Raw genomic sequence first — 24,893 nt, 5'->3', positions numbered from 1 at the left:
GAAGCTTCCCAACCCTCATCCCCTTCTTCTTTGGCCCAATCAAAATAGCTGTCTTGGCCTCCGTTTGAAAAACGGAGATGATGATGCCTGCCCTGCCTTCTTCACAGAACCATGAGGATCCTAGGAGACAGTGCCTTTTAAGTGCACAAATCGTAAGCAAACAGGGTGAATTTTCACAAGTGAACAAAACACCTGTGTAAGCAACACCTAGAGGACAACGGATCTTGTGGCCCCTTTTCAGTCACTTCTGACCCCTGGGGAAATGAATGCGTCTTAAAATGCAAGGAGAAACTTAATGTGATGTAAAGTGTTTTCTTTCATCAGGGTATCTGCTGGTTTGGCTGTGGATTACAATAATAGCTTGTGCTTACTATGGGCAAGGCCATGTTCCAAGCAAGCATTACAAAGATTTTAGTCATTCTCACAACAATCCTATTAGTACTATTACCTCCATTTCACAGATGAGGAAACTGAGGAACAGGAACTTACTCATTTAATTTGCCACTGAAATGAAGACAGTCTTGAAACTGCTAAGATACTAAAACCAGAGAGGCATAAACCAGTATGTGCTCTCACCCCAACAGCTAGAAAGTGGTGTGGGTCTGTGTTGCTGGAGCACACCCTTCAGGACACTGCTTTCCAAAATGTGGTCCACTGGACCTGCTGAATCAAAGTGTTGTGGGCTGAGGCCCCAGACTCCATATAACAACACTTTAGGGGTAGGCATGGTTATTCACCACTAATTTACATTAAAGGACACTGAGGCACAAAGACCTTAAGTAACTTGCACAAGCTTGTAGTTAGTGGCAGAGGTTGGATTTGAACCCATTGGCTGGGGGAAGAGGTATGTGTGTGTGAGGGGAAGCAAAAGGAAAAGGATAGCAGGTGGATGGATTACCTCTCAGGGCTTCCACAAATGCTCAGCACTCCTGGATGCAAATCTGTGAACTGTGACTCCTTCCCCCTCCATTCCCCCATACCTCCCTAAGGTACCAGGGCATCCCTTTCTGCAGGGTTCCTGGTGGAGCACCCTGAGGGATATCAGGCCGGTGCTTGGGGCCTCAGGCCGAGGAGAGACTGAAGTAGGAACCTTCCTGGGGAGGGCTGCCTTCTTCCCTGGGCAGTAATTTGGACAAAGTTTGCCTTCTGCTCCTGCTCACCCAGAGATGTGGCATTGTGGGTGGGGTGCCATTAGGTGCCAGCTGGATGACACCTGAAGAGCATGGAAACCAGAGTCTAGTAGGCCTGAGTTCAGTACTGACCCCACTTAACCTCCCTCGCCTCTTTAAGCCTCGGGGTTCTCATCTGTAAAATGGGAATAGGAATCATGCTACAGTTGGTTACCAAAGTTAAACGACATGAGGTCCTGGAGTCATCCCTCATTCCAAGAAGACCAAGTCTCAATGGAGATAGTATCAGGAAGAGAAGGATGGTGACAGTCAGTCCCACTGTCCTTGGATTCCAGGGCCCATCCAGCCTAGCGCCTGCCTGTGTTGTGACCACTAGAGGGTGTGTGTGGCAGTGCCCAGAGGGCAGGGCCTCAGAGCTTCAGCCTAGGGCACCCTCCTAAACTGCCCCTCTGGAGAATAAGCTCAAATTCCCTGAGGGTGCAGGAAAGGAGAAAGGTAGGGTCCCAGCTGCTGCTCCTCAGGTCTCTGCAGCCAGGTTATTCACAAAGTAACTCACAAAGAAATAACTCTAACCCCTGAGATTTAAATCTGCCCCCTCCCCATTATTCTAATATTCCCCCAAAGTACCCTGTGTTTTCTCACAGTTCATAAACCCATGCAACCCCGTGTCCATTCTCCTCTGCCTCTGGAATGTAAGCCCCACGTGGTTAGAGATGGTGAAACTGTCAGGCACAGGCCACCCACAGACCCACTGAGCGAGTCAGAAACAGGCCATTTGATGCCACTCTGTCTGTACCATCAAAGAAGCTAATTCACACAAGACAGCACCTGCCCTATTTCTTCTCCCCAGTCCTTAGCATAACACCTGTCACATAGCAGGCACTTAATATTTGTGACATGATTGGATTAAAACCCCTCACTTCACCAAGCTCCATGCTCATCATCATCCCATACCAAACACTTATATGCACTATCTCATCAAATCCCCCCAACAGCATAATGAGGAAGTCCTTATTCTTAATCCATTTTTTTAGAGAAGGAAACAGAGAGGTTAAGTAATTTGTCTTTGGTCACACAGCCAACAAGTGGCAGAGATGGGACATTAACCCCAGGCTGCTTGAGTTGAATGTTCATCTTCTGAATATCTGACCCTAGAAAAGAAAACATGGTCTTTTGCCCTTGGGATGTTTCCACATTAGCTGGGAATTCACAAGGTATGAAACAGCAGAAATAATACAAGGCAGAACTTGCTTCTTGGTGGTGGGAAGAGGCAGGCTCTAGAGACCACTGCTTATGAACAGAGGCATTACAGAGGGAGTCTGGGCCACCTCTTGCTATGGTGAGATGAACTGGCAGGGAGACTGACTCATCCTAGCCCACTTCACAGAAAACAAATGGATAAACCAAGGCTTCACTTATTAACTCTCAGGAGAAAAACTATAGGCCCAACTGGCTAAGTGGTATTGTCTGCCCCTTTAGAAAGTAAATCTAATTGGCCAACATGGTCCCAAATGGGGGAGCTGGGGTACCCTTTGGTGGCAGACAACCCTTCTGAGACTTTGATGAGTGCTTTGGACCCTTTCTCTCTTGAAAAATGCACATGTGCACGAATGGAACTTTGTATTCACCCACATGACATGTACTCATCGAGCTCCTATTGGGTGCCAAGCCATGTTCTAGGTGCTAGGGATCCTGCAGCAAGCAAAAACAAAAATTCCCAAGCTCAAGGAGTCTAGTGGGAGGACAGACAGACCATAAACAAAATCATCAGGTATCCAGCATCTTGGAAGATAAAGATGCCAAGGTTAAAAATGGAATGGAGAAGAGGAGACAGAAATGCTAGGAGAGGGTAGATGTGGTTCAGAAAAAGTGGTCAGGGAATGCTTCTCTGGGAAGGTGACATTTGGACAAGGTCTTGATGGTGAAGGGAACCTCTCTGACACTATCTGGGGGAAGAATGTTCCAGGCTCAGAGGACAGCAAGTGCAAGGGTCCTGAGGTGGTAGCATGCCTGGCATGTCCCAGGACCATCAAAGAGGTGATGAGATGGGAGAAATACTAGGGGGAGGGGGCGTGCAGATTATAGGGTCACACAGGCCATTGGTGGGTCTTTGGCTTGTCCTCTGAGCTGGGAGCCCCTGGAGGTTCTGAGAGGGGGAGGGACATATCTGCCTTCTGTTTTAACTGGCTCCCTCTAGTAGCCATATGGAAAACAGACTGCAGGGGCAGGGCGGGGAGCGGGGCCTGGTGGGAGACTGTTGCAGTGGCCCAGGAGAAGCCATGCTGGCATGGGAGAAGAGGTCAGATCCTGGACATATTGAAGATAGAACCAGCATGACTTGCATTACATATTTGAGAGTGCGAAAGAACATCTGAACAGTGTAGACATGTTATTGACGCTTATTTACTTAATTTTTAAAATCAGTTCACCACTTTTTTTTTTTTTTTTTTTTTTTGCAGTACGCGGGCCTCTCACTGGTGTGGCCTCTCCCGTTGCAGAGCACAGGCTCCGTACACGCAGGCTCAGCGGCCATGGCTCACGGGCCCAGCCGCTCCGCGGCATGTGGGATCTTCCCGGACCAGGGCATGAACCCATGTCCCCTGCATCGGCAGGCGGACTCTCAACCACTGCGCCACCAGGGAAGCCCCAGTTCACCACTTTTATTTAGCCTTGTCATAAGCAGTAATAGCCATGGAGTCACAGATGTGCTAGTTATATTTATCACTTTTAAATAAATACATAAAATAGGAAGTTTATCTGTGTATCACCTGAAATTATCCTAATATCCACCTGGATACATGCAATGTTGGGAACACCAGTTTAACCAATACCTACCCTCACCCACTTTTAGGCTTTTTTGTTTGTTTGCTTTTTCCTACACTCTCTCAGAGACAGGGATTTTTCCTGGTCCTGTCTATAATTATGGGACCTATTACCATAGCCCCTATGAATCAAATGCCGATTTTACTATTGCCACTCCAGGCAGCCTGTGCTTGGGTAGCACAGAGTAATGGTTCTCAACCATCACTTTATTGAACCAAACAGACCTTGGTGCAAATCCTGTTCAGCTACCTCTTAGCTGTGTGACCTTGGGCAACTTCCTTAATTTCCTACAACAACCCCCAATAGGGGCCTATTATTATTCCCAGGTTATGGGGAGCCTGAGACTTAACTAGTAATAATAATATTGGGAGATTGTTTTGAAGATTCACATGCTTAGCCCAGTGTCTGGCACCTAATAAGTGCTCAGTAAATGGGAGCTATTATTATTGAAATAAGCAAGGAGTTAGTTGTTACCAGGTTAAGCCACTCAACTAACAACCAACTAACCTCAGGGAGACTCAGTTTCCTCATCAGTAAAATGGACCTGCTTGGGGATTTGCCTGGCGGTCCGGTGGTTAAGACTCCGCGCTTCCAGTGCAGAGGGTGTGAGTTCAATCCCTGGTTTGGGAACTAAGGTCTCACATGCTGCACGGCCAAAATTTTAAAAATAAATAAATAAATAATTTAAAAATTAAAAAAAAAAAAGGACCTGCTCGACTGTGGTGGGACTTAAATGAGTAAGGTCCTGGCACACTGTAGGACTCAGCAGCTCCAGAGAATAGAAACTTCCCTTCTCAATGCTATTGGTCACACCCCTCGGGCTGCACTTAACCCTCCACTATCTAAATAGCCTACGTAGCTCAAAGCAGAATAGGGCAGGGAGGGGGGCCAGGGCAGATTCTAGAACCAGGAAAGGAGGGTGATTTGCCCAAGATCACAGTGCCGCTTGGAGGGAGCCGGAAGTTGATCTGAGCTTTTCCAGCTCCCAGGGCTCTTTGCCTCTTATCCCAGTGCTTAAGGCTTCTCATCCCAACTGCGCAGTGTACACAGTACAGGAGGTAAAAGGGCAGCCTTGGGGTCAGACTGCCTAGTCTTAATCCTGGCTCTGCTGCTTCCAGGGTGGCCTCTGTCACTTTACCTTTAACCCCTCTCTGAGTTTCAGTTTCCCCGTCTGTAAAATGGGTTTAATAACAATAGTACGTACCTCAAAGGGTCATTGTATTGATTGAGATCATATATGCAAAGCATTTAGAGCCGCTACTGTTATTCTGCTCCTTGTGGATGTCATAGGAGAGGGCAACGCCCTGCACATTATCAGGTTTCAGAAATACCAGGTGAATGAATGAACAGAGGCATGGATGAGTGAAGTGCAGCAAGTCTCCTGGTGGTTAAGAGGGCTGAAGGCAGTTACACAGAGACCAGGGTGAGGACTGTAGCTTTGCTGCAGTGAAACTGGATTGCCTGCATCCATCTTTCTCAAACTGGGTGGACCCCTCGAAATCAAAGGATTTTTCTGGAGGGCTAATTTGACTCAAAGCTGTTAGAAAAACTTACTTGTTTAAAAATAATTTATTTATTTTTGGCTGTGTTGGGTCTTTGTTGCTGCGTGCGGGCTTTCTCTAGTTGCGGCGAGTGAGGGCTACTCCTTGTTGCAGTGCACGGGCTTCTCATTGCAGTGGCTTCTCTTTGTTGCGGAGCACAGGCCCTAGAGCACATGGGCTTCAGTAGTTGTGGCATGCAGGCTCAGTAGTTGTGGCTCACAGGCTCTAGAGCACAGGCTCAGTAGTTGTGGCACACGGGTTCAGTTGCTCCGCAGCGTGTGGGATCTTCCCGTGTCCCCTGCATTGGCAGGCAGATTCTTAACCACTGCGCCACCAGGGAAGTCCCGAGAAACTTACTTTATATTATATTTGTAATACATCCCATTTTAATGTTAAAGCTAACCTAGATATATCAGGGAATAGTATGCAAAATGGAGGCTTTTTTTTTTTTTTTTGCGGTACGCGGGCCTCTCACTGCTGTGGCCTCTTCTGTTGCGGAGCACAGGCTCCGGACGCGCAGGCTCAGCGGTCATGGCTCACGGGCCCAGCCGCTCCGCGGCATGTGGGATCTTCCCAGACTGGGGCACGCACCCGCGTCCCCTGCTTCGGCAAGCGGACTCTCAACCACTGCGTCACCAGGGAAGCCTGGAGGCGTTTTTATGAACAGAGATGAGAGACTTCTGAAGAATGTCACAGTCATTGTGAGCAGCATCAGATCATGAGCCCAGGCCTCCTGGAGGAAGCTCACAACCCTCAGCCTTCAGGGGAATACAGAAGCCCTCATTTCAGAGACAATGCCAGGGAATATGGCTCAGTTTGGTTCTTGGCTATAATTCAACTGCCTGTTTCTACACTTGCTATGGGCTAAAGGCCTTTAGTGCAGGGAGCCTGTCCTTCAGGGACTGGGAGTTTACTGGAAGAAACGTTGGCATTCAATCATTCCTCCACACCACGGCCAGAGAGAGGCTTCTAGCATTTCTCTCACCATGAGGCTACCACATTGAGAACCCTTCGATGGAGCCCCATGACCAACAGATCAAAGTCACTTCCCACCCCTGTTAGGTGCAGGTTCCATCTCATTTCCCCTCCTACCACATGGACCCTGAACAAGAGAAGGCCTGCTCCCCAGAACACCCCAGAGTTCCCCTGTGACACCTGGCCTTTGCACATGCTGGTTCACCTACCTGCAGTGCCCTTCCTTCTTTTCCTCCCAGCAAACATTTTTTTCCTCTCTCCCGAGTGACAGGCCCATGGCTGTCTTCCTTGCACTGCCCTGGCATCTGTACAGCCCTCCTTCCCAGGGCTGCAAGTGATCTGTCCCAACCTGAGAGCCCCCGAAGAGCAAAGCCTGAGTGCTCCTCACCTCTGTACCCCTAGCCCAGCACCCAGGAGGTGGTCCAGAAATTGTTTGGGGAGGAGGGATTTTATTTAGATAAGTATGGCCACATTGGCCTCCCCATGGAGGTTGTACCAACTTCCCCTCCCTGCACAATGTCCACATCTCTTGACGCTGTGATTCCATTCTAAACAGACATACAGATGTGCTTGCACATAGTGAAAAAAGTATATATACAGTTACTTAACGCACAACTGGAAGAGTGGGGAGTTATGCTCCATAAGGTTACTTTATAACAGAGATTGGAAACAAACTTATCAATAGAGGATCTAGTTAAATCAATTATGTTATATCATCCAGCTGTTGAAAAAGAATGAGGCAGCCCTCAGTATGAAAAGATCAAAATATTAAGTGACTAAAAACAAACAACTCAGTGAAAAAATGGGCAGAAGACCTGAATACACATTTCTCCAAAGAAGACACCCAGATGGCCAACAGGCACACGAAAAGATGCTCAACGTCGCAAATTATTAGAGAAATGCAAATCAAAACCACAAAGAGGCTATCATCAAATGACTTTCATTAAAAAATCTACAAATAATAAATGCTGGAGAGGGTCTGGAGAAAAGGGAGCCCTCCTGCACTGTTGGTGGGAATGTAAATTGGTACAGACACTATGGAGGACAGTATGGAGGTTCCTTAAAAAACTAAAAATAGAACTACCATATGATCCAACAATCCCACTCCTGGGCATATATTTGGAAAAGATGAAAACTCTAATTCAAAAAGATACATGCACCCCAATGTTCATAGCAACATTATTTACAATAGCCAAGACATGGGAACAACCCAAGTGCCCATCAACAGACAACTGGTTTAAGATGTGATGTATGTATATACACACACACTCACACACACACACACAAACACACACAATGGAATATTACTCAGCCATAAAAAAGAAATATTGCCATTTATATCAACATGGATGGACCTAGAGATTATCATACTAAGTGCGGTCAGACAGAGAAAGACAAATGTTATATGATATCACTTATATGTGGAGTCTAAAATATAACACAAATGAATCTATATACAAAACAGAAACAGACTCACAGACATAGAAAAGGGGACAGACATCCCCAAAGGGGAAAGGGAGCAGGGAGGGATAAATTAGGAGTATGGGATTAACAGATACAAACTACTGTACATAAAATAGATAAGCAACAGGATTTACTGTATAGCACAGGGAACTATCAATATATTAAATATCTTATAATAACCTCTAGAGGGAAATAATCCAAAAACATATATATATATGTTATATATATATATAACTGGAAAAAATGACCTTAAGTGACTAACAACGTGTCCAGTGTGCTACAATTTGGGTAAATGTTTTAAAAAACATATATGCTTGCATATGCATAAAATGTCTTTGGAAAGATCCATGGTAAGCTGGGAAAGTTGGTTGTCTCTGGGGTGGTGGGAGTGACAGGGAAGCTGGAAACTGGGTAAGAGGGAGATTAACTTTTCAACACATACCTGTTTGGGGTTTTGTTTGCTTGTTTGTTTTCAGCCGTTCTATTACATAGGTAATGCTTGCACATGGCACAAACTAAACAGGACCAAAGGTTCAGCGCAAAAGAAACCTCCCTCTCTCCCCTGCCTTCAGCCTTCTTCAGTACCTTCTGAATTTCTGCACCATGGGCTGAATTACCCATTCAATTAAATGGGACGATTAAATCCAATATTTTAAAATAACAAATATATTATTAAAATAGTAATTTTTTGTTGAAGAAAGGAAAAAAATCCACAAAAGAATAGTTGATTGAAGCATTAAATAGATGAAACAGTTCAATAACCTGCAAAGCAGGACATAACTAAGTGACGAATAAAATGACAAAAATAAGAAGAGACAGAGGGGACTTCCCTGGTGGCGCAGTGGTTGGGAGCCCACCTGCCAATGCAGGGGACATGGGAAGATCCCACACGCTGCGGAGCAACTGAGCCCGTGTGCCACAACTACTGAGCCTGCACTCTAGAGCCCGCGAGCCACAACTACTGAGCCCACGTGTTGCAACTACAGAAGCCCACATGCCTAGAGCCCATGCTCCACAACAAGAGAAGCCACCGCAATGAGAAGCCGGAGCACTGCAATGAAGAGGAGCCCCCACTCGCCACAACTAGAGAAAGCCCACGTGCAGCAACGAAGACCCAACGCAGCCAAAAAGAATAATAATAAGAGAGAGAAGTAAGAACTGGCCATGCAGCAACCAAGACCCAACGCAGCCAAAAAGAATAAGAAGAAGAGATAGAAGAACTGGCCACACTGGGAAAAAGCATGCTCTTGGTTTCCTGTGTGTACATCGTCTCTTCCCAGCCAGACCAGGACACACCTGTTGCTCTTGTTTACTTCCCAGAGCTCTCAGCATGCAGAGGTGTGTAATAAACATTTCTTGCCTCAATCACCACTAGCACTGGCTGTGCTCTGGGAAGGGCTGGGGGACACAATGGTCAGTGCCTTCCAGGGCCCAGGACTGTGTGCAGGGCTGCATTGCGAATTCCATAGTCCCTAGACACTTGTCTTCATGGGTCCCTTCTTCCATAAAAAAATATTAAATAATATATTTTACAAGTATATTGGCATAAAGACAAGTGTAATCCAGGCATGATTCATCGTTGTATGTTTATCATTATTATTTCTTTTCTTCTGATTTCAAACAAAATGAAAATTAAAGCATTTTGTAGGCCTCCTAAAATTACCGAGGGCCCTAGACACTGTGTCTGCTGTGCCTAATGGATCAATGGGCCCCAGGCCTGTGCCCTGGGCGTGGCCGGTGCTCAGTAAACAGGCACTGCTTCCAGGAGCAGCCTGGCCAGGGAAATGCACGTGGGCTTTGGAGCCCTAAAGGCCTGGGTGTGATCCTAGCTCAAGCACTTACCCACTGAGGCTCTGAAGGCAATCACTAAGGCTTCCTGGGTTCTGTTTCCCTCCCTCCTGCTAAAATGCAGTGTTGCCGTGAGGATTAGAAATAACATTAGATGCTTAATAAATGCCCAATATTATTAGCTGATTTGTCGCCGGGATGGAGCGGGTGCTGCGAAGGTGGACCAGGGACATGGCTGGAGTGGATGCCACCAACCCCAGCCAGGAGTACTGGCCCCTTCAGAAGAAAAGGCAGAAGGAAGGCAGTGGGAGGAGGTGCAGCCACCTGGCCTTATATATACTCTTAGTATATATGTACTCTTAGTATAAGTCTGAAGCAGATAAAGAAAGATTAAAATTCAGAGCCAGGCCTCTGCTCAGGTATTCTCAGCCTTGACTGTGCATTAGAATCACCTGGGAGCTTAAAAAATACTAAAGCTCAATCCCTACCCCAGATCAATTAAATCAGAATACCTGATGTGGGTGGGGCTAGGCTTTTTTTTTTAAGCATCCCCAGGTGATTCTAATCTGGAGCAGGGCTGAGCATCCCCGTGGCCATTTCTGCGGGTGGAAGGAGTGAGCTGGGGAATGATCTGTCCCGTCCAGCACACGGACTTCTCACCCTGACAACATCTAAGACCATGAACTCTTAGTGGTTGCCAGAGGTGGACTGAAAGTAGGGTAAAATTCACTTGTAGGAGGTCCTTCCAAGGCCCCTCACCCAACAGAGTATTCTTTTTCTCTGGGACAGCCTCCCAAATCGCCTAGCTTCAGGCTGCACCAGCCTGGATCCACCCCTGTGGATGCCACTCTTGGCCCAGAACCTTGCTGGGTCCTGAGACGAAGGGAGCAGAGCACGCCCCCATCTGACAGGGGGATAACAAAGAAGACAGGGGACCTACCCCAGAAAGCACTGAGTGCGTTTCTCCAAGGGTGGGCTGCAGACATCCTCCACCTGAAGACCTGAGTGCTGTTCATCTGCCATCCTGGGCCACCCAAGACCCACTGAATCAGCATCTCTGGGTTAGGCCAGAGGCTGCATTTTTCATATTCTCCAGAGTGGGTTCTCATGCACAGGAACACTTCTGAGTTAAGAGAGGACCTATATTCCATATCTTGATTTGGGAGAGGGTTACACAGTACACACATAGGTAATAAATCACCAAGTTTGGGGGCTTCCCTGGTGGCACAGTGGTTGACAGTCTGCCTGCCAATGCTGAGGACACGGGTTCGTGCCCCGGTCCGGGAAGATCCCACATGCCGCGGAGCGGCTGGGCCCGTGAGCCATGGCCGCTGAGCCTGTGCGTCCGGAGCCTGTGGTCCGCAACGGGAGTCGCCACAACAGTGAGAGGCCCGCGTACAACAACAACAACAAAATCACCAAGTTTTGGACTTCCCTGGTGGCGCAGTGGTTAAGAGTCCGCCTGCCAATGCAGGAGACACGGGTTCAAGCCCTGGTCCGGGAAGGTCCCACATGCCGTGGAGCAATGGAGCCCGTGCACCACGGCTGCTGAGCCTGCGCTCCGGAGCCTGCGAGCCACAACTGCTGAGACTGCATACCTGGAGCCCGTGCTCCGCAACGGGAGAGGCCACCGCAATGAGAAGCCCATGCACTGCAACCAAGAGTGGCCCCTGCTCACTGCAGCTAGGGAAAGCCTGAGCGCAGCAACGAAGACCAAACTTAGCCAAAAAGAAAAAAAAAAAAAAAAAAAATCACCAAGTTTTACATTTAAGGTGTGCACTTTATGTGCCCAACTCAAGAACAAAAACAAAAGAGAACTAACCTACCATGTGCCTGGAGCTTTAGGAAGAAAAATCGGGGGAGGCTCCCTGGAAGAGGGCCTCTTTGAGGTAGGCCTAGACAGGGAGAAGAACAGGGAACAGGGCAGAGGGAGTTGGGAGGCCCATTGGGGAAGAGACTCTTGTAGCCACAGCAGTGGGGCAGGCAGGTAGGAATGGGAAAAGGGTTGTTTCTGAGGCCTTTTCAGGCAGCTGCCTCATCCCCACCCAGCAACAGGGTGTCCTTAGAGGCCCACAGGCTGCTGTGGTCAGCATAGGTCGCCCATGTAAACTCCCAACTTGCCTCCAAGTGCATCCAGGTCTTTCTCCCCAACAAGACGGCATTGTTTGGGGCTCCAATGGAGGGCAAGAAAAACAGAGAGCCCAACTGTCCCTGTCATAATGGTATATAATTTATAATAATGTCAGCTATTAAAGGATTTTTGGTAATTAACTGACAGTGGTGTGCTATTTCACTGCATTTTTGCCTGTCATAATGATCTTGAACTTTGCAAGACAGTTTTGAACTTGCTCAAAATAAGTCCTGAATACAAAGAAGGGCGAGATCATTCCAAATAAGTGGTAAGAGACATTGGACAAAATGGGGCTGTTCTCCTCCCAGGAAGAGGGCTGAGCTGTACAGAACCAGGAAGATCTCAGGCCCACTGTCTTCCCAGGGAGCTACACAACCAGTAGAGCACCTGCCAGGCCACAGTGGTGAGTAAAGCAAGTCAGCTGTTTCAAAAGAGTGTATTAAGTTGCATTTTTTTCAATATACCTTGTTTGCATGATACACAGCTAAGAATATTTTTCTCTTCCCCAGAGAAATATGCTTCCACTCTCATTTTTCTTGAAGCACATGATTCTCTTGGTATAGTTTTTACTCTTTTGATTTTTAACAAAGACATAGTATAGGAAATATTTCTTTCTCCTCTTAATTCCACTAAGAAAAAAAAAAAGTCAACACAAGCCCAGTGATAAATAGTAATTGACATGGAATGCTGGAGAGGCATCAGGGAATGGTGGGGTCTGTGGGAAACACATGAGCTCAGGCCCAGTGTGAGTGAGGCATCTGCTACTCCAGACAATCAGGACTGCAGGCCCCTGGCAGAGGCTGTTAAGTGCCAATGGCAACCTCGATTCTTCCCCTTTCTCTTTAATAGCAGAAAGATGATTTAATTTTAGCTGGGCAAATTTCATCCTGGGGAAAAAGACTACTTTGGCTTGAGCATAGTCACATGACTATGTCTATCCTCCCTTGCCCTTGGTATAGCCATGTGACTATCTAGACAATAAGTTGTAAGTAGAAGCTTTGTGCAGGAATTCTGGGAAGGCTGTATAAAGAGAGCTGACTCCCTTTTTGCCTTCAATTTTTCTTTCTCTGGCCTAGAGTGTGAATGTGAGGGCTGGAGCCCTGGAAGCCACCATGGGCCACGAAGCAACCTTTGCAAATGGGAGCTATACACCGAAAACAACAGAACCGAGAGAGAAGCCTAAGACCCTGATGGCTTTTTGAATCTACCTACCCAGTCCTGGGCTGCCTACTTGTCTCCTGGCTCCTTCTATATGAGAAAGAAACATGTATCTTATTTAAGCCACTGTTATTTTTGACAGTTTCTGTTATCATCTGCCCAATTTAATCCTAATTAATACACCTGGGCTCACTGTCACCAGATAGTTCAACTTTTCAAATTTAGCCAGATTATACGGATATAGATTATAGATTGATGTCATACCTGTTGGAAACCTTATAAAATTATTTAAAGTACTGAACAGGCCAAACAAATCATGTCTGAGCTGCATTCAGCCCAAGCCCCGCTCTGGCCTATACCACTGATGGTAGGTATTAAAACTGTTGATAAACAGTCAGTTCTTTCATTTCTGGGAACATAGTAGGATTGTACTTCTCGACCCAATTGAACTCAAATGTGTCCATGTGACTTCCTTTGGCCAACACTTCTGGGCAGGTGATTTAAGAGCCAGTGTGTGGTTTGCCATATTCTCTTTTCCCTGCTGCTGTCATTATGGAAGCATATCAACATGGAGCTTCCTACACAGCTGGATGGTTGAGTGACTTTGAAGAACAGACCACCCTGATAACTCACCATGTAGTACCTAAACATGGCTGTTGTAAAGCCACTGGAATTTGGGGGATGTTTGTTACCACAGCATTATTTAGCTTGTCCTGACTGATCTGCCATCTGCACCATAGATATTGATCAGTGGAATTTTATGAAGCCCTCCTTCAACCTTTTTCTCTGTGGCTGAAATTTCCCCATTTTTTTAGCCCTCTTACTCATTCTTTTTCTTTCATTTATTCTTTCATTCATTCATACATTTATACATCAAACACTGGGGGTGGGGTGGGGGGATGCCCTCTATGTGGCAAGTCAAGTCACTGCTATCTGGGAGCTCACATTCTTCCTTTGATTGGGTTGCTTCTTTTGCCAATATCCCTTTGGACCCTTCCCAACCTCCCTCACACACAATCCAGAGGTGGAAAGGGATAGGAAGGGAGAGAGATGAAGTCCTTCGAGGGCAGCCTCTCAGGTCTAGGATTTGCATTAGTGTTTTCTGTTTTCCTTTCATCTAATTCAAACCTTAACACATCCAGTGAGAAAACCAAGTCTCAGAGAGGTTAATTAACTTGCCCAAAGTCACACAGTTAGAAAGCAGCAGACCTAGACCTGAAGCCAGTTCTGACAACCTGCAAGGCCTATGCCATCCAGCTACCCTATACCACCTGCCTCTATGGAAGTCTCTCTACTGTGGTCATTGCTACCACCAGGAGCCATCTGTAGCTACAGAGCAGCATAGCAGATAACAGCCCATTCCCCACTTCTGACTCTTTCTTTCATCACAGACTGAAAAGCATTTGAGGGCTTCCCTAGTGGCGCAGTGGTTAAGAATCTGCCTGCTAATGTAGGGGACACAGGTTTGAGCCCTGGTGCGGGAAGATCCCACATGCCACGGAGCAACTAAGCCCATGCACCACAACTACTGAGCCTGCACTCTAGAGCCTGCAAGCCACAACTACTGAGCCCGCGTGCCACAACTACTGAAGCCCATGCCTAAAGCACGTGCTCCACAACAAGAGAAGACACCGCAATGAGAAGCCCGTGCACCACAATGAAGAGTAGCCCCTGCTTGCTGCAACTAGAGAAAGCCCGCGTGCAGCAATGAAGACCCAATGCAGCCAAAAATAAATAAATAAATAAGATTTATTTAACAAAAAAAGAAAAGCATTTGAAACTCTATTGGATCTGATGCACACAGTATAAGCCTGTGGTCAGCAGAGGAAAACAGGAGGGTTTGGCCTGCAGTCTGTGGGAGCCAAGAATGCTTGCACACAGGCTTGGAGATGGTAGATGGCAGCTGTGTTATTAGGAAGCCTTGGGCTGCAAGTAACTGGAAAGCCAACTCAAAGTGGTTCAAACAATAAGAATCTTTATTACTTCATTAAAAAAAAACAAAACAGAGATAGAACAGATTCTCACAGCAGCTCTGCAATGTCATCAAGGACCCAGTTCTTTCCATCTCTTTTCTCTTCTACCCTCTGTAGGTCAGTTTTGCCTTAGACTGGTTTCCCTCACAGTTGCAAGATAGCTGCTGCAGTTCCAGGCATCACATCAGACACAGTGAGAAACAGCTCTCTTCTTGTCTCCTTCCTAAAAGTAAAGAACCTTTCTCCAGAAATTCCCTAGCAGATTCCCCTCAAATTTCATTTGCCAGAACGGAGTCACTGATTGACTTAAAGTAGAGAAATTTCATTTGCTATACTTCAACAAATTTTTTTTAAAAAGATAGAAATTTCAACTGATAGGTGGCTGGATATCTTCCATTCATCCTTCCCCTTCTCCACCTTCTCTATGTCCTGGGAGGTTGATGTGTCTGGGCTGCAGCAACAGGCAACCTTGCTCTCTGACTCCCGGTTGGACCCAGCCAATAATGGACACCAGAAAGTGCTCCCAGAACAGGAAGAGGGAGCAGTCAGGGTATTTAATCCCCTGTGTCCTCCTTTCTCGGTCATCTGCATCTTCTACCAAAGCCCACAGCTCCTGCAATGCAGCCCTCTCCGTACCACACACTCTCCTGGTTCTGGTTCCTGCTCCTTCCCTTGGGGTCTTCTCAGTCCTAGAGGGTGATAACAGCTCCCCACCATTGCTAGCCTCAGGCTACTTCACTGCTCCTCTCACAATACCAAACCCTTCATGCACCTTTGTAAATAGTCCTTTATCCATCTCTCTTGATTGCCCAGTCTGAATGTGCTATCCTCTACCTTTCCCTAGAGCTGATGATACACTGGGCTGGGGATAAATCTCCCTTTGCAGTATTGAATCACTGTCTCTGGGCCTCTTACCAGAAGGTCTTTTTAGCACTTGACCCTCTGTTCATCCCAAAGAGCATGCATCTCCTTACCCCCACCCCGTGCTGACTTCCCCATCTCTGTCAGTAGCACCACCAACCATTCAGTCACCCAGGATCAAAACCTGGGTGTTGACTCCCACTTTCCCATTGCCCTGCCGCCAACCTAATCCAGAGCAGGTTCCATTGGTTCTACCTCTGCTGTCTCCCATTCCTCACCCCTACCCAATTTCAGGCTTGTCGCTGCTCATCTGCTCACTGACAGCAGCCTCCCAATGACCACGTGCCTCCGATTCATGCCATTCCCTGCTGCCCCAGGAAACTTCCTTAACCACAGCTCTGATCATCTTAACCTGCTGCCCAAAAACCTGCTCCTGTTGCCTGCAAATTAACATCAAATCCCTCCTCATTCAGGCCCCTACCCAGCTTCTCAGCCTCAGTTCCTACTACATCCATAACCCACTGGCAATACAGGTTACATCAGTCAGCTATTGCTGGGTAAAAAAAAAAAAAATCACCCCAAGCCTCAGTAGCTTAAAACAACAATGTCTATTGTTGCTAACAAGTCTAAGGTCAGCAGAACTTCTGCTGATCTGGGCCAGGGTCGGCTGATCTTGGCTTGGCTCACTCATATGTCTGCAAGCAGCAAACAGGTTGGCTGGGGCCTAGCTGATCTGGGACAGCCTCGCTCACATGTCTGGTGGTTGTATGGCTGTCGGCTGGGTGAAAGCAAGTGACTGGGCCTGATGTCACTCAATCCAGCAGACTAGCCTAGTGGTATATTAGTTATCTGTTGTGGCATAACAAATTACACAGCTAAAACCAACAAACCTTTATTTTCTCAGTTTCTGTGGGTCAGGAATCCAAGTGCCACTTAGCTGGGTGTCTTTGACCCAGGGCCTCTCACAAGCCTACAGGCAAGGTATCAACTAGGACTTCAGTCATCTCAAGGCTCAAATAGGGGAGGATCTGCTTCTCAGCTCACTCACGTGACTTTGGCGGGTCTCGGGTCCTCGCTGGCTTTTGACCAGAGACATCATATCCACGCCGTGTGGGCTCCTCCACAGGGCACTCACGGCATGGTGGTTGGATTCCCTCAAAGCAAGCCAGCAGGAGAGTAAGAAAAGGAGAGCAAGATGGAAGTCACACGGTCTTTTCATAACCTAATAGCAGAAGTGCCAATCCATCTCTTTTGCTGTATTCTACTCGTTAGAAGCGAGGCACTAGGCCCAGCCAACACTGTGGGATTACACAGGGCATTAATCCCAGGAGGGGGAGATTCTTGGGAGCCATTTTAGGGGCTGCCTGTCACACCTGGGCTTGGTCATAAACTGGTGGCAGGGTTCCAAGGACAGCAAGGTGAGTCCAGAAGTGTGCAAGGCTTCTTGAGGCCCAGGATTGGAACCTGCATATGTTTGATCAAAGCAAGTCATAAGGCCAAGCGCAGATTCAAGGGATGGGGGAGTAGACTCTGTCTCTCGATGGGGGGAGCTGCCTAGTTACACTTCCAAGGGGATATGGACTAGGATGGAGAATTGTGTCTGTTTTTGCAAAGAACCACACAGGGGTTCCCACAGAACACAAAAATGCCTTGCGCTTTCTAGCCTAAAGGCCACTGGGTACAGTTCCCTCTTCCTGTGTGTCCTAGCCCCACCTCTGCCTATTACATCCTGCCAGTCTTCAAGGACCAACTCACATCCTGTATCAGTTTCCTTTTGCTGCTATAACAAATTACCACAAACTTAGTGGTTTAAAACAAATTTTATTACCTTATAGTTCAGGACATCTGAACCACAATGGGTGTCACTGGGCTAAAATCAGAGCGCTGGCAGGGCTGCATACCTTCTGGAAGCTCTAAGGGAGAGTCCATTTTCTTGCCTTTTCCAGCTTCTAGAGGCAGCCCACATTCCTTGGTTCATGGCTCCTTCATCCATCTTCAAAGCCAAGAATGGCTGGTGGAGTCTTTGTCACTCACGTCACTCTGACAATGACTATCTCTCCCTCCTTCCTCCACTTACAAGGACCCTTGGGCTTCCCTGGTGCCACAGTGGTTGAGAGTCCGCCTGCCGATGCAGGGGACACGGGTTCGTGCCCCGGTCCAGGAAGATCCCACATGCCGCAGAGTGGCTGGGCCCGTGAGCCATGGCCACTGGGCCTGCGCATCCGGAGCCTGTGCTCCGCAATGGGAGAGGCCAGAACAGTGAGAGGCCCATGTACCACAAAAAAAAAAAAAAAAAAAAAGGACGCTTGCGATGACATTGGCCCTACTGTGATAATCCAGGATAATCTCCCCATCTCAAGGTCAGCTGATTAGCAACCTTAATTCCACCAGCAACCTGAATTCGCCTGTGCCACGTAACCTAACACAGTCACAGGTTCCAGGGATTAGGACATGGACATCTTTGGTCCGGGGGAGAGAATTATTCTGTCTACCACTCCCTCTCCCACCCCCAGAAGCAATAATGGCAGCAGTATTTATTGAGCACTTACCATGTACCTGTCAGTGCACCCTCCCTCCCATCTCCACACCCCATCCCTCCCTCATCCATCCTGAACAATCTCATCCACTCTTTACAACCCTATAAGGAAGGTTCTATTGGTGGTCTCATTTTACAGACTCAAAGAAGTTAAGCAATTCCCCAAGCCTACCCAGCAAGTAAGGGCTGGATATTGGAATTTGAACTCAAGTCTGTCCAACTCTGAAGCCAGAGTCCCAACCATATGTGCGTCCTATGAAGCCACCCAATCCCCTCCTCTGTGTTCCCATAGCTGAGTGGTCGGGCCTCTCTTTTTAAATGATACTCCGTTAAAGTTTCAACTTTGGGCAGGCCACCTCCCCACCTCAGCTGTCACAGTAATAAGAGTACTTATTTAACGAAAATCTACCGTGTCTCAGACCCTTCACATACAACATCTCTGACGCCCACTGCTAAGGCCGGTCCTGTTTCCACTTTCCACAGAAGGAAGCTGAGACTCAGAGACGCGAGGGTCAGCCTCAGGGGTCATTAATGGCAGTTCTGGAAGTTGAACACAGGCCTAATTCCAAAGCCAGTTCCTGCCTCAGCCAGGCCACCTTTGCAGTTGTAAACGCCTGCTGCCTTTGTAAGCAGGGTAGAGACATATACATATCATAAGCTGGCTTTAAGGTGGCAGTGTAGTCCAGTGGTTAAATTGGAGATGCTGGAGTCATACTGCTGGGGTTCCCAGCCCTCCCACTTTCTGCCTGTGTGACGTATGCAAGTCACTTAACCTGTGTCTGCCTCAATTTCCTCATCTGTAAAATGTATAATGATAGTACCTACCTCATAAGGGCTGTTGTGAAGATTAAATGAGTTGACATACCTCAAGTGCTTTTGATAGTCACTGCCGCACAGCAAGCGCTACGTAAGTGGTGGCTTTTATTGTGGGGTGACCTGGTCAGCTGAGGGTCATGCAGAGCCCCTGCCCCAATGTCTGGTCACGTCATTGGTCCTCTGCTCCAGTCTTGTTAGGCATCTTTCTTCTGTGAAACTTTATGACCCCAAACTACCTAAATGGAAGGTTATCTGGAAAACCAAAAAAGATAAATGTTGAGAATACTTTATAAACTGTAGAGAGAAATGCCCATGTTGGCTATCATTGACCTTTATGAAGTGCCTAACAATCAGACCAGGAAACCATAGACCCACCGGAAGACCCAGTGTCAGCCTTCTCAGTGTGGGCCCCAGGGGAACAGAGGGCCGGCAGCTGTCATATGTCCTCCTCCCTCCCATCTCCACACCCCATCCCGCCCTCATCCATCCTGGGGCTGTAGGAATGCGATGGTATCTCAGCAAACAGACAGTCTGTTCCCAGAGGAGATGGGGCCGCCCCCAGGAGGCCCCACTCTCCCAGCCACTGTAAACACAAGGGTCCGTCCTCTTTATCAGCCTGGCTCAGCGGCAGCGGAGACAGTCTGCCCGCTGGAGAGTCACTGCACAGCGATAAGCCGCTGGGCCCCTTGTTGGCTGCCCTCCTGGGGCTGCAGCCGAGCTGTGCCAGAATAGGAATCTTGGGGCTGTCCTGGCTCGGGGCCTAAACACCTCGTCCAGGGGCTGGGGGCTAAGGATGGGGGGCTGGATGCCTGTGCTCTGAGGATGTTAGCCACTCAGAGGAAGGAAGCAAAGGCCCAGAGCTGCCAAGGGGCCAGGGCACACAGTCTGCAAATCCCCCAGGAGCTCCAAGACTGCTGACTCTGTTAATTACACTGCTTTGCAAGATATCTTTATCCTCCTCCTCCCTCATCGTCATCTTTACAGTCCATATATATTGATGATAGTTTTCCCCATGTTTTCCAATCCACACTCCAGTCAAAGAATTAATACACATAAAGCACTTAGCACTGGGCTTGGTAAGGGCTCAGAGAAAGTCACCTTGCATAGGTACAGTGTAGTAGCGTTCTTGTGGTTCAGGTGACCCCCGGTCCCTTAAAATAATAACAGCTAATTTTATCCGGGACAGTCATACCCATTATGTCCTCAGTTTCTCCACTGACTGGACGTGGGGAATACTGGTATGAACATCATTCCCATTTGACAGAGGAGGGAACTGAAGGGCCCAGAGAGGTGAAGTGATTTGCCTAAGCTACACAGTCAGGACATGGCACAGCGAGACCAGCCCCAAGCCCAGCCCAAGGAGTCAGGATAGAATCCTGGGAGCCCCAGGGGCTGGGGGCTGGGGGCTAAGGCCGCTCTCACTGAGTCTACGATCCAGCCATCACCATCACCATCACAGGGACTTCTGCTGCCTTCTCCCTTCTAAAGGCACCCCCTGCACTCCAACAGGTACCCTCTCCTAGCCAAGGGACCTCCAGGTGGCCTTTGATTCTCATGAATGGGTCCACCATCACCTTCCCCACAAACCAGCTGGGCCCTCAAACCTCCCCTCCCCCACATCAACAGGCTCTGATTCTCAGGGTGACAGAGGAAAGGGATGGACACTGAGCTGGAAGTTGGGACATACAGAATGGCTCCCCAGATGTCTCAAGTTTCCTCCAGGCCATGTCTTCTCCCTGTGCCCACCGGAGTGTCCCGCCTCCACCACCCACATGTCCACCAGATCCCACATCACAAGGTGGCCCTTTAGTCCACTGCTGTAGCCTCAGACCTCCGGCTACTGCCCCAGGCAAGGTCATGGCCCCTCTGCCACCTCCCCCGAACACCCAGCCTATCACCACCTTACTCACAGATACTTACTGAGTGTCTTTGCACCAAGTACTCTTCCAGGCACTGGGGGGACAGCAGTGAACAAAACAGACAGGGTCCCTTCCCTCAGGGAGCTTTCACTCTAATGAAGGAAGCGAGGGAAACAGACCGTTAAAACAAATGAGTAAACTATACGGCTTTTTTTTTTTTTTTTTTTGCGGTACTCAGGCCTCTCACTGCTGCGGCCTCTCCTGCTGCGGAGCACAGGCTCAGGACACGCAGGCCCAGTGGCCATGGCTCACGGGCCCAGCTGCTCCGCGGCATGTGGGATCTTCCCAGACCGGGGCACGAACCCGCGTCCCCTGCATCGGCAGGTGGACTCCCAACCACTGCGCCACCAGGGAAGTCCCAACTATAGGGCATTTTAAGTAAGATTTATTATAGATAACTTTACTATCATTGAAAATAAGGGCTTTGGGTAAAGAAGAAAAAAGGGATGGGTTTGGGGAGTGTGGGGTGGAGTTGCTGTTTAAATGGGGTGGTCACGTAGGCCCCCTTGAGAAGGTGACATTTGCTCAAAGAGTTGAAGGAGGTAAGGGGGTCTACCTTAAGGATTCCGAGGAAGAGCATTCCAAGCAAAGGGAACAGCCAGGGCGAAGGCCCCTGTTTGAATCCATGTTGCCTTTTCTGTGCACCCACATTTTTCATCCCTTTTTATTTGGCCCTGAGCAGAGTTCAGGAGCATCAGAGGAAGTTGCTCATTTGGCCACCTGTCCTGCTGTACCAGGAGCTCCTTGGGGCAGGGACCCTGTAACGGTCAAGTTCACAGTCACCTCAGACGCCACCCTGACATGTCCAGACACACAGACAGACACAGACCCAGACCCTCATGCCCAGACATACACACCCAAACTTGTATACAGAGATCCACACACTATGCCAATAGAGAAGGCCTCAGTGATTGTCTATTGAGATGAACTGAGTGAAGAGGAAATCATAATTAAGTACACTCAGCCCCATCTAGTTTACAAAGGTCTCCCTTGTGCCTACTCTTTGAGCTTGAGAACTGGGTGGTTAAAAATAGTGAGGCTCAGAGAGACCAAGGTGAACGGGCTTGTCACTGGTATTTGCAATACTGGAACCCAGCTCTTCTGACTTCCATCCAATATATGTTTTCATTAAAAACACAAAAAACTAAAAAATAAGTCAGATGTGAACATAGTACAAAATTCAAAATGTCCATAGAGGCAAGTGTCCCTCTTCTCCCCGCCATCCCCACACCCCCGCTCGGCACACAGCTTCCTCCCTATAGAGTCAGAGTGCACTTATCAATTTACTTCCAATGGAGACTTCGGCTCTCCTCTCTCTGTGAAGAGAATCTGCACTGCACATATATCTGACATTATGAAAACAGGCCAGGAGTCCCCGCTCTGGAAGCATCTCCTCTTTGCTCCTAGAACCTAGGTTGTCTGGAGCCAAGCTTGGCATCCACTTGGTTTCCCCAAACCCACAAGCCTCTTGGATCCATGACGTGGTCACTGAATAGTTCACATCTTCGCCCCTGGGGATGATCCAATCATCATGAGGAACGCTTGGTCCTCTGAGAGAGGAAACAGGGACTGAGGGAGAAGAGGGAAGGAGTAGGAAGGGGCTTGGGAGGGGGAAGTTGGGCACTGCAGGAAATCACACTGTGCTGCAGTTTCTTTAAAACTAGGCAGTGGCGCAGTGGTTGAGAGTCCGCCTGCCGATGCAGGGGACACGGGTTCGTGCCCCGGTCCGGGAAGATCCCACATGCTGCGGAGCGGCTGCGCCTGTGAGCCATGGCCGCTGGGCCTGCACGTCCGGAGCCTGTGCTCCGCAACGGGAGAAGCCGCGGCAGTGAGAGGCCCGCGTACCGCAAAAAAACAAAACAAAACAAAACAAAAACTAGGCCCCCGGACAACTTCCCAAAGAGGCTGCAATGGCGGCCAGGGAGGAGGTGCTCACTTTGGAGGCTGAAGTTGCCCAGCGTGAGGAGGAGCTGAGTTCCCTGAAGCAGAGGCTGGCGGCGGCTCTTCTGGCCGAGCAGGAGTCAGAGCGGTTGGTTCCGGTGTCTCCCCTGCCACCGAAGGCCGCCCTGTCCCGAGATGAGATTCTGCGCTACAGGCGGCAGCTCGTGCTGCCTGAGCTGGGCGTGCAGGGACAGCTGCGCCTGGCGACCGCGTCCGTGCGGGTCGTGGGCTGCGGGGGGCTCGGCTGCCCACTGGCGCAGTACCTGGCAGCGGCCGGCGTCGGCCGCCTGGGCCGTGTGGACTACGATGTAGTAGAAGTGAGCAACCTGGCCCGCCAGGTGCTGCACGGCGAGGAACTGGCCGACCAGGCCAAGTCTTTTCGGCCGCCGCTACACTGCGCCATCTCAGTTCGGCGGTGGAGTGCGTGCCCTACGCCCAGGCGCTTACGTCAGCCATGGCGCTAGACCTGGTCGGCCGCTATGACGTGGTGGCTGATTGCTCCGACAACGTGCCCACTCGCTACCTGGTTAACGACGCCTGTGTGCTAACCGGCCGGCCCCTCGTGTCGGCCAGCGCCTTGCGCTTCGAGGACCAACTCACAGTCTACCACTACGGCGGTGGGCCTTGCTATCGCTGCATGTTTCCGCAACCACCTCCGGCGGAGACGGTGACCAGCTGCGCGGATGGCGGGATGCTTGGTGTGGTTACCGGGGTCCTGGGCTGCCTGCAGGCGCTGGAAGTGTTGAAGATCGCTGCAGGTCTGGGCCCCTCTTACAGTGGCAGCCTGTTGCTCTTTGGTGCCCTCGGAGGTCATTTCCGCTGTATTCGGCTGCGGAGGCGCAGGCCCAACTGTGCAGCATGCGGGGAGCGGCCCACTGTGACTGATCTGCAGGACTATGAAAGCTTCTGTGGCTCCTCAGCCACCGATAAGTGCCGCTGCCTACAGTTGCTGAGCCCGGAGGAGCGAATTTCTGTCGTCTACTATAAGCGACTTCTGGATTCCGGGTCACCCCACGTGTTGCTGGACGTCAGGCCTCCAGTGGAGTTGGACCTGTGTCGGTTGCCTCACTCCCTACACATCCCTTTGAAACATTTGGAACGGAGGAATGCGGAGAGCCTGAAACTCTTGGGAGAAGCAATCCGGGAAGGGAAGCAGGGCACACAGGAAGGGGCATCTCTCCCCATTTATGTGATCTGCAAACTGGGCAATGACTCCCAGAAAGCCGTGAAGATCCTGCAGTCCTGGACAGACTTAGACTCTTTAACAGTTCGGGATGTTGTGGGAGGCCTCATGGCCTGGGCTGCCAAAATCGATGGAACCTTTCCGCAATACTGAGATGGCCGGTAGAGTCTGACCAGCGAAAGATGTGGGTTGTCATGTTACCTAAAGTTTTTTTGCCTTTATGAATGTATTTGCATTTTTTTCAGTAATGTACGGAAGAGCCTGGGATTCTCCAATATCTGCGGATAGGTGGACTTCTTTTTATAAGGAGCTTTTTAATTGTAACTTACTGGGTGATGTAGCAGTTAAGGGGTTATAACACTGTTCCTCTGAACTGCCTTGTGTTTGCAGCACTTGGATGGTGTGTTGAACAGGTGGGATAGAATGTAAGTGACAGGACTTTGTGTTTTGAACTGCAGGTCATTTGCGTGTCCTGCCTTTTTTTTTTTTTTTAATCTCCCAATTAAAAAGCTCTTTAAAGTTGTCCATTTTATTGCTTGGAAAGCTGTAATATACTTACTGAATTGATCACGGATGATATAGTTAAGTTTATTGTTTACTAAGACATTCTTTGGGTGTTATTTCTAATTCAAATGATGGAACATGCCCTAGAGA

The 24,893-nt window shown here is 48.8% G+C and overlaps 1 protein-coding gene across 1 annotated transcript; it reads left to right on the top strand.

The window, feature by feature from the left end:
• The first annotated feature begins 23,025 nt into the window (after window positions 1–23,025).
• LOC136119355 (adenylyltransferase and sulfurtransferase MOCS3-like) lies at window positions 23,026–24,392 on the top strand. The gene is given in 2 exon segments (XM_065872824.1): window positions 23,026–23,428; window positions 23,431–24,392. Coding segments are annotated over 2 exon segments (1,365 nt in total).
• The last annotated feature ends 501 nt before the right edge of the window (window positions 24,393–24,893 follow it).

The sequence above is a fragment of the Phocoena phocoena genome, chromosome 2 (assembly GCF_963924675.1).
Source record: "Phocoena phocoena chromosome 2, mPhoPho1.1, whole genome shotgun sequence".
Taxonomy (NCBI): domain Eukaryota; kingdom Metazoa; phylum Chordata; class Mammalia; order Artiodactyla; family Phocoenidae; genus Phocoena; species Phocoena phocoena.
The sequence above is the reverse complement of the archived record's forward strand: the minus strand, read 5'-3'. Positions and strand labels throughout refer to the sequence as shown.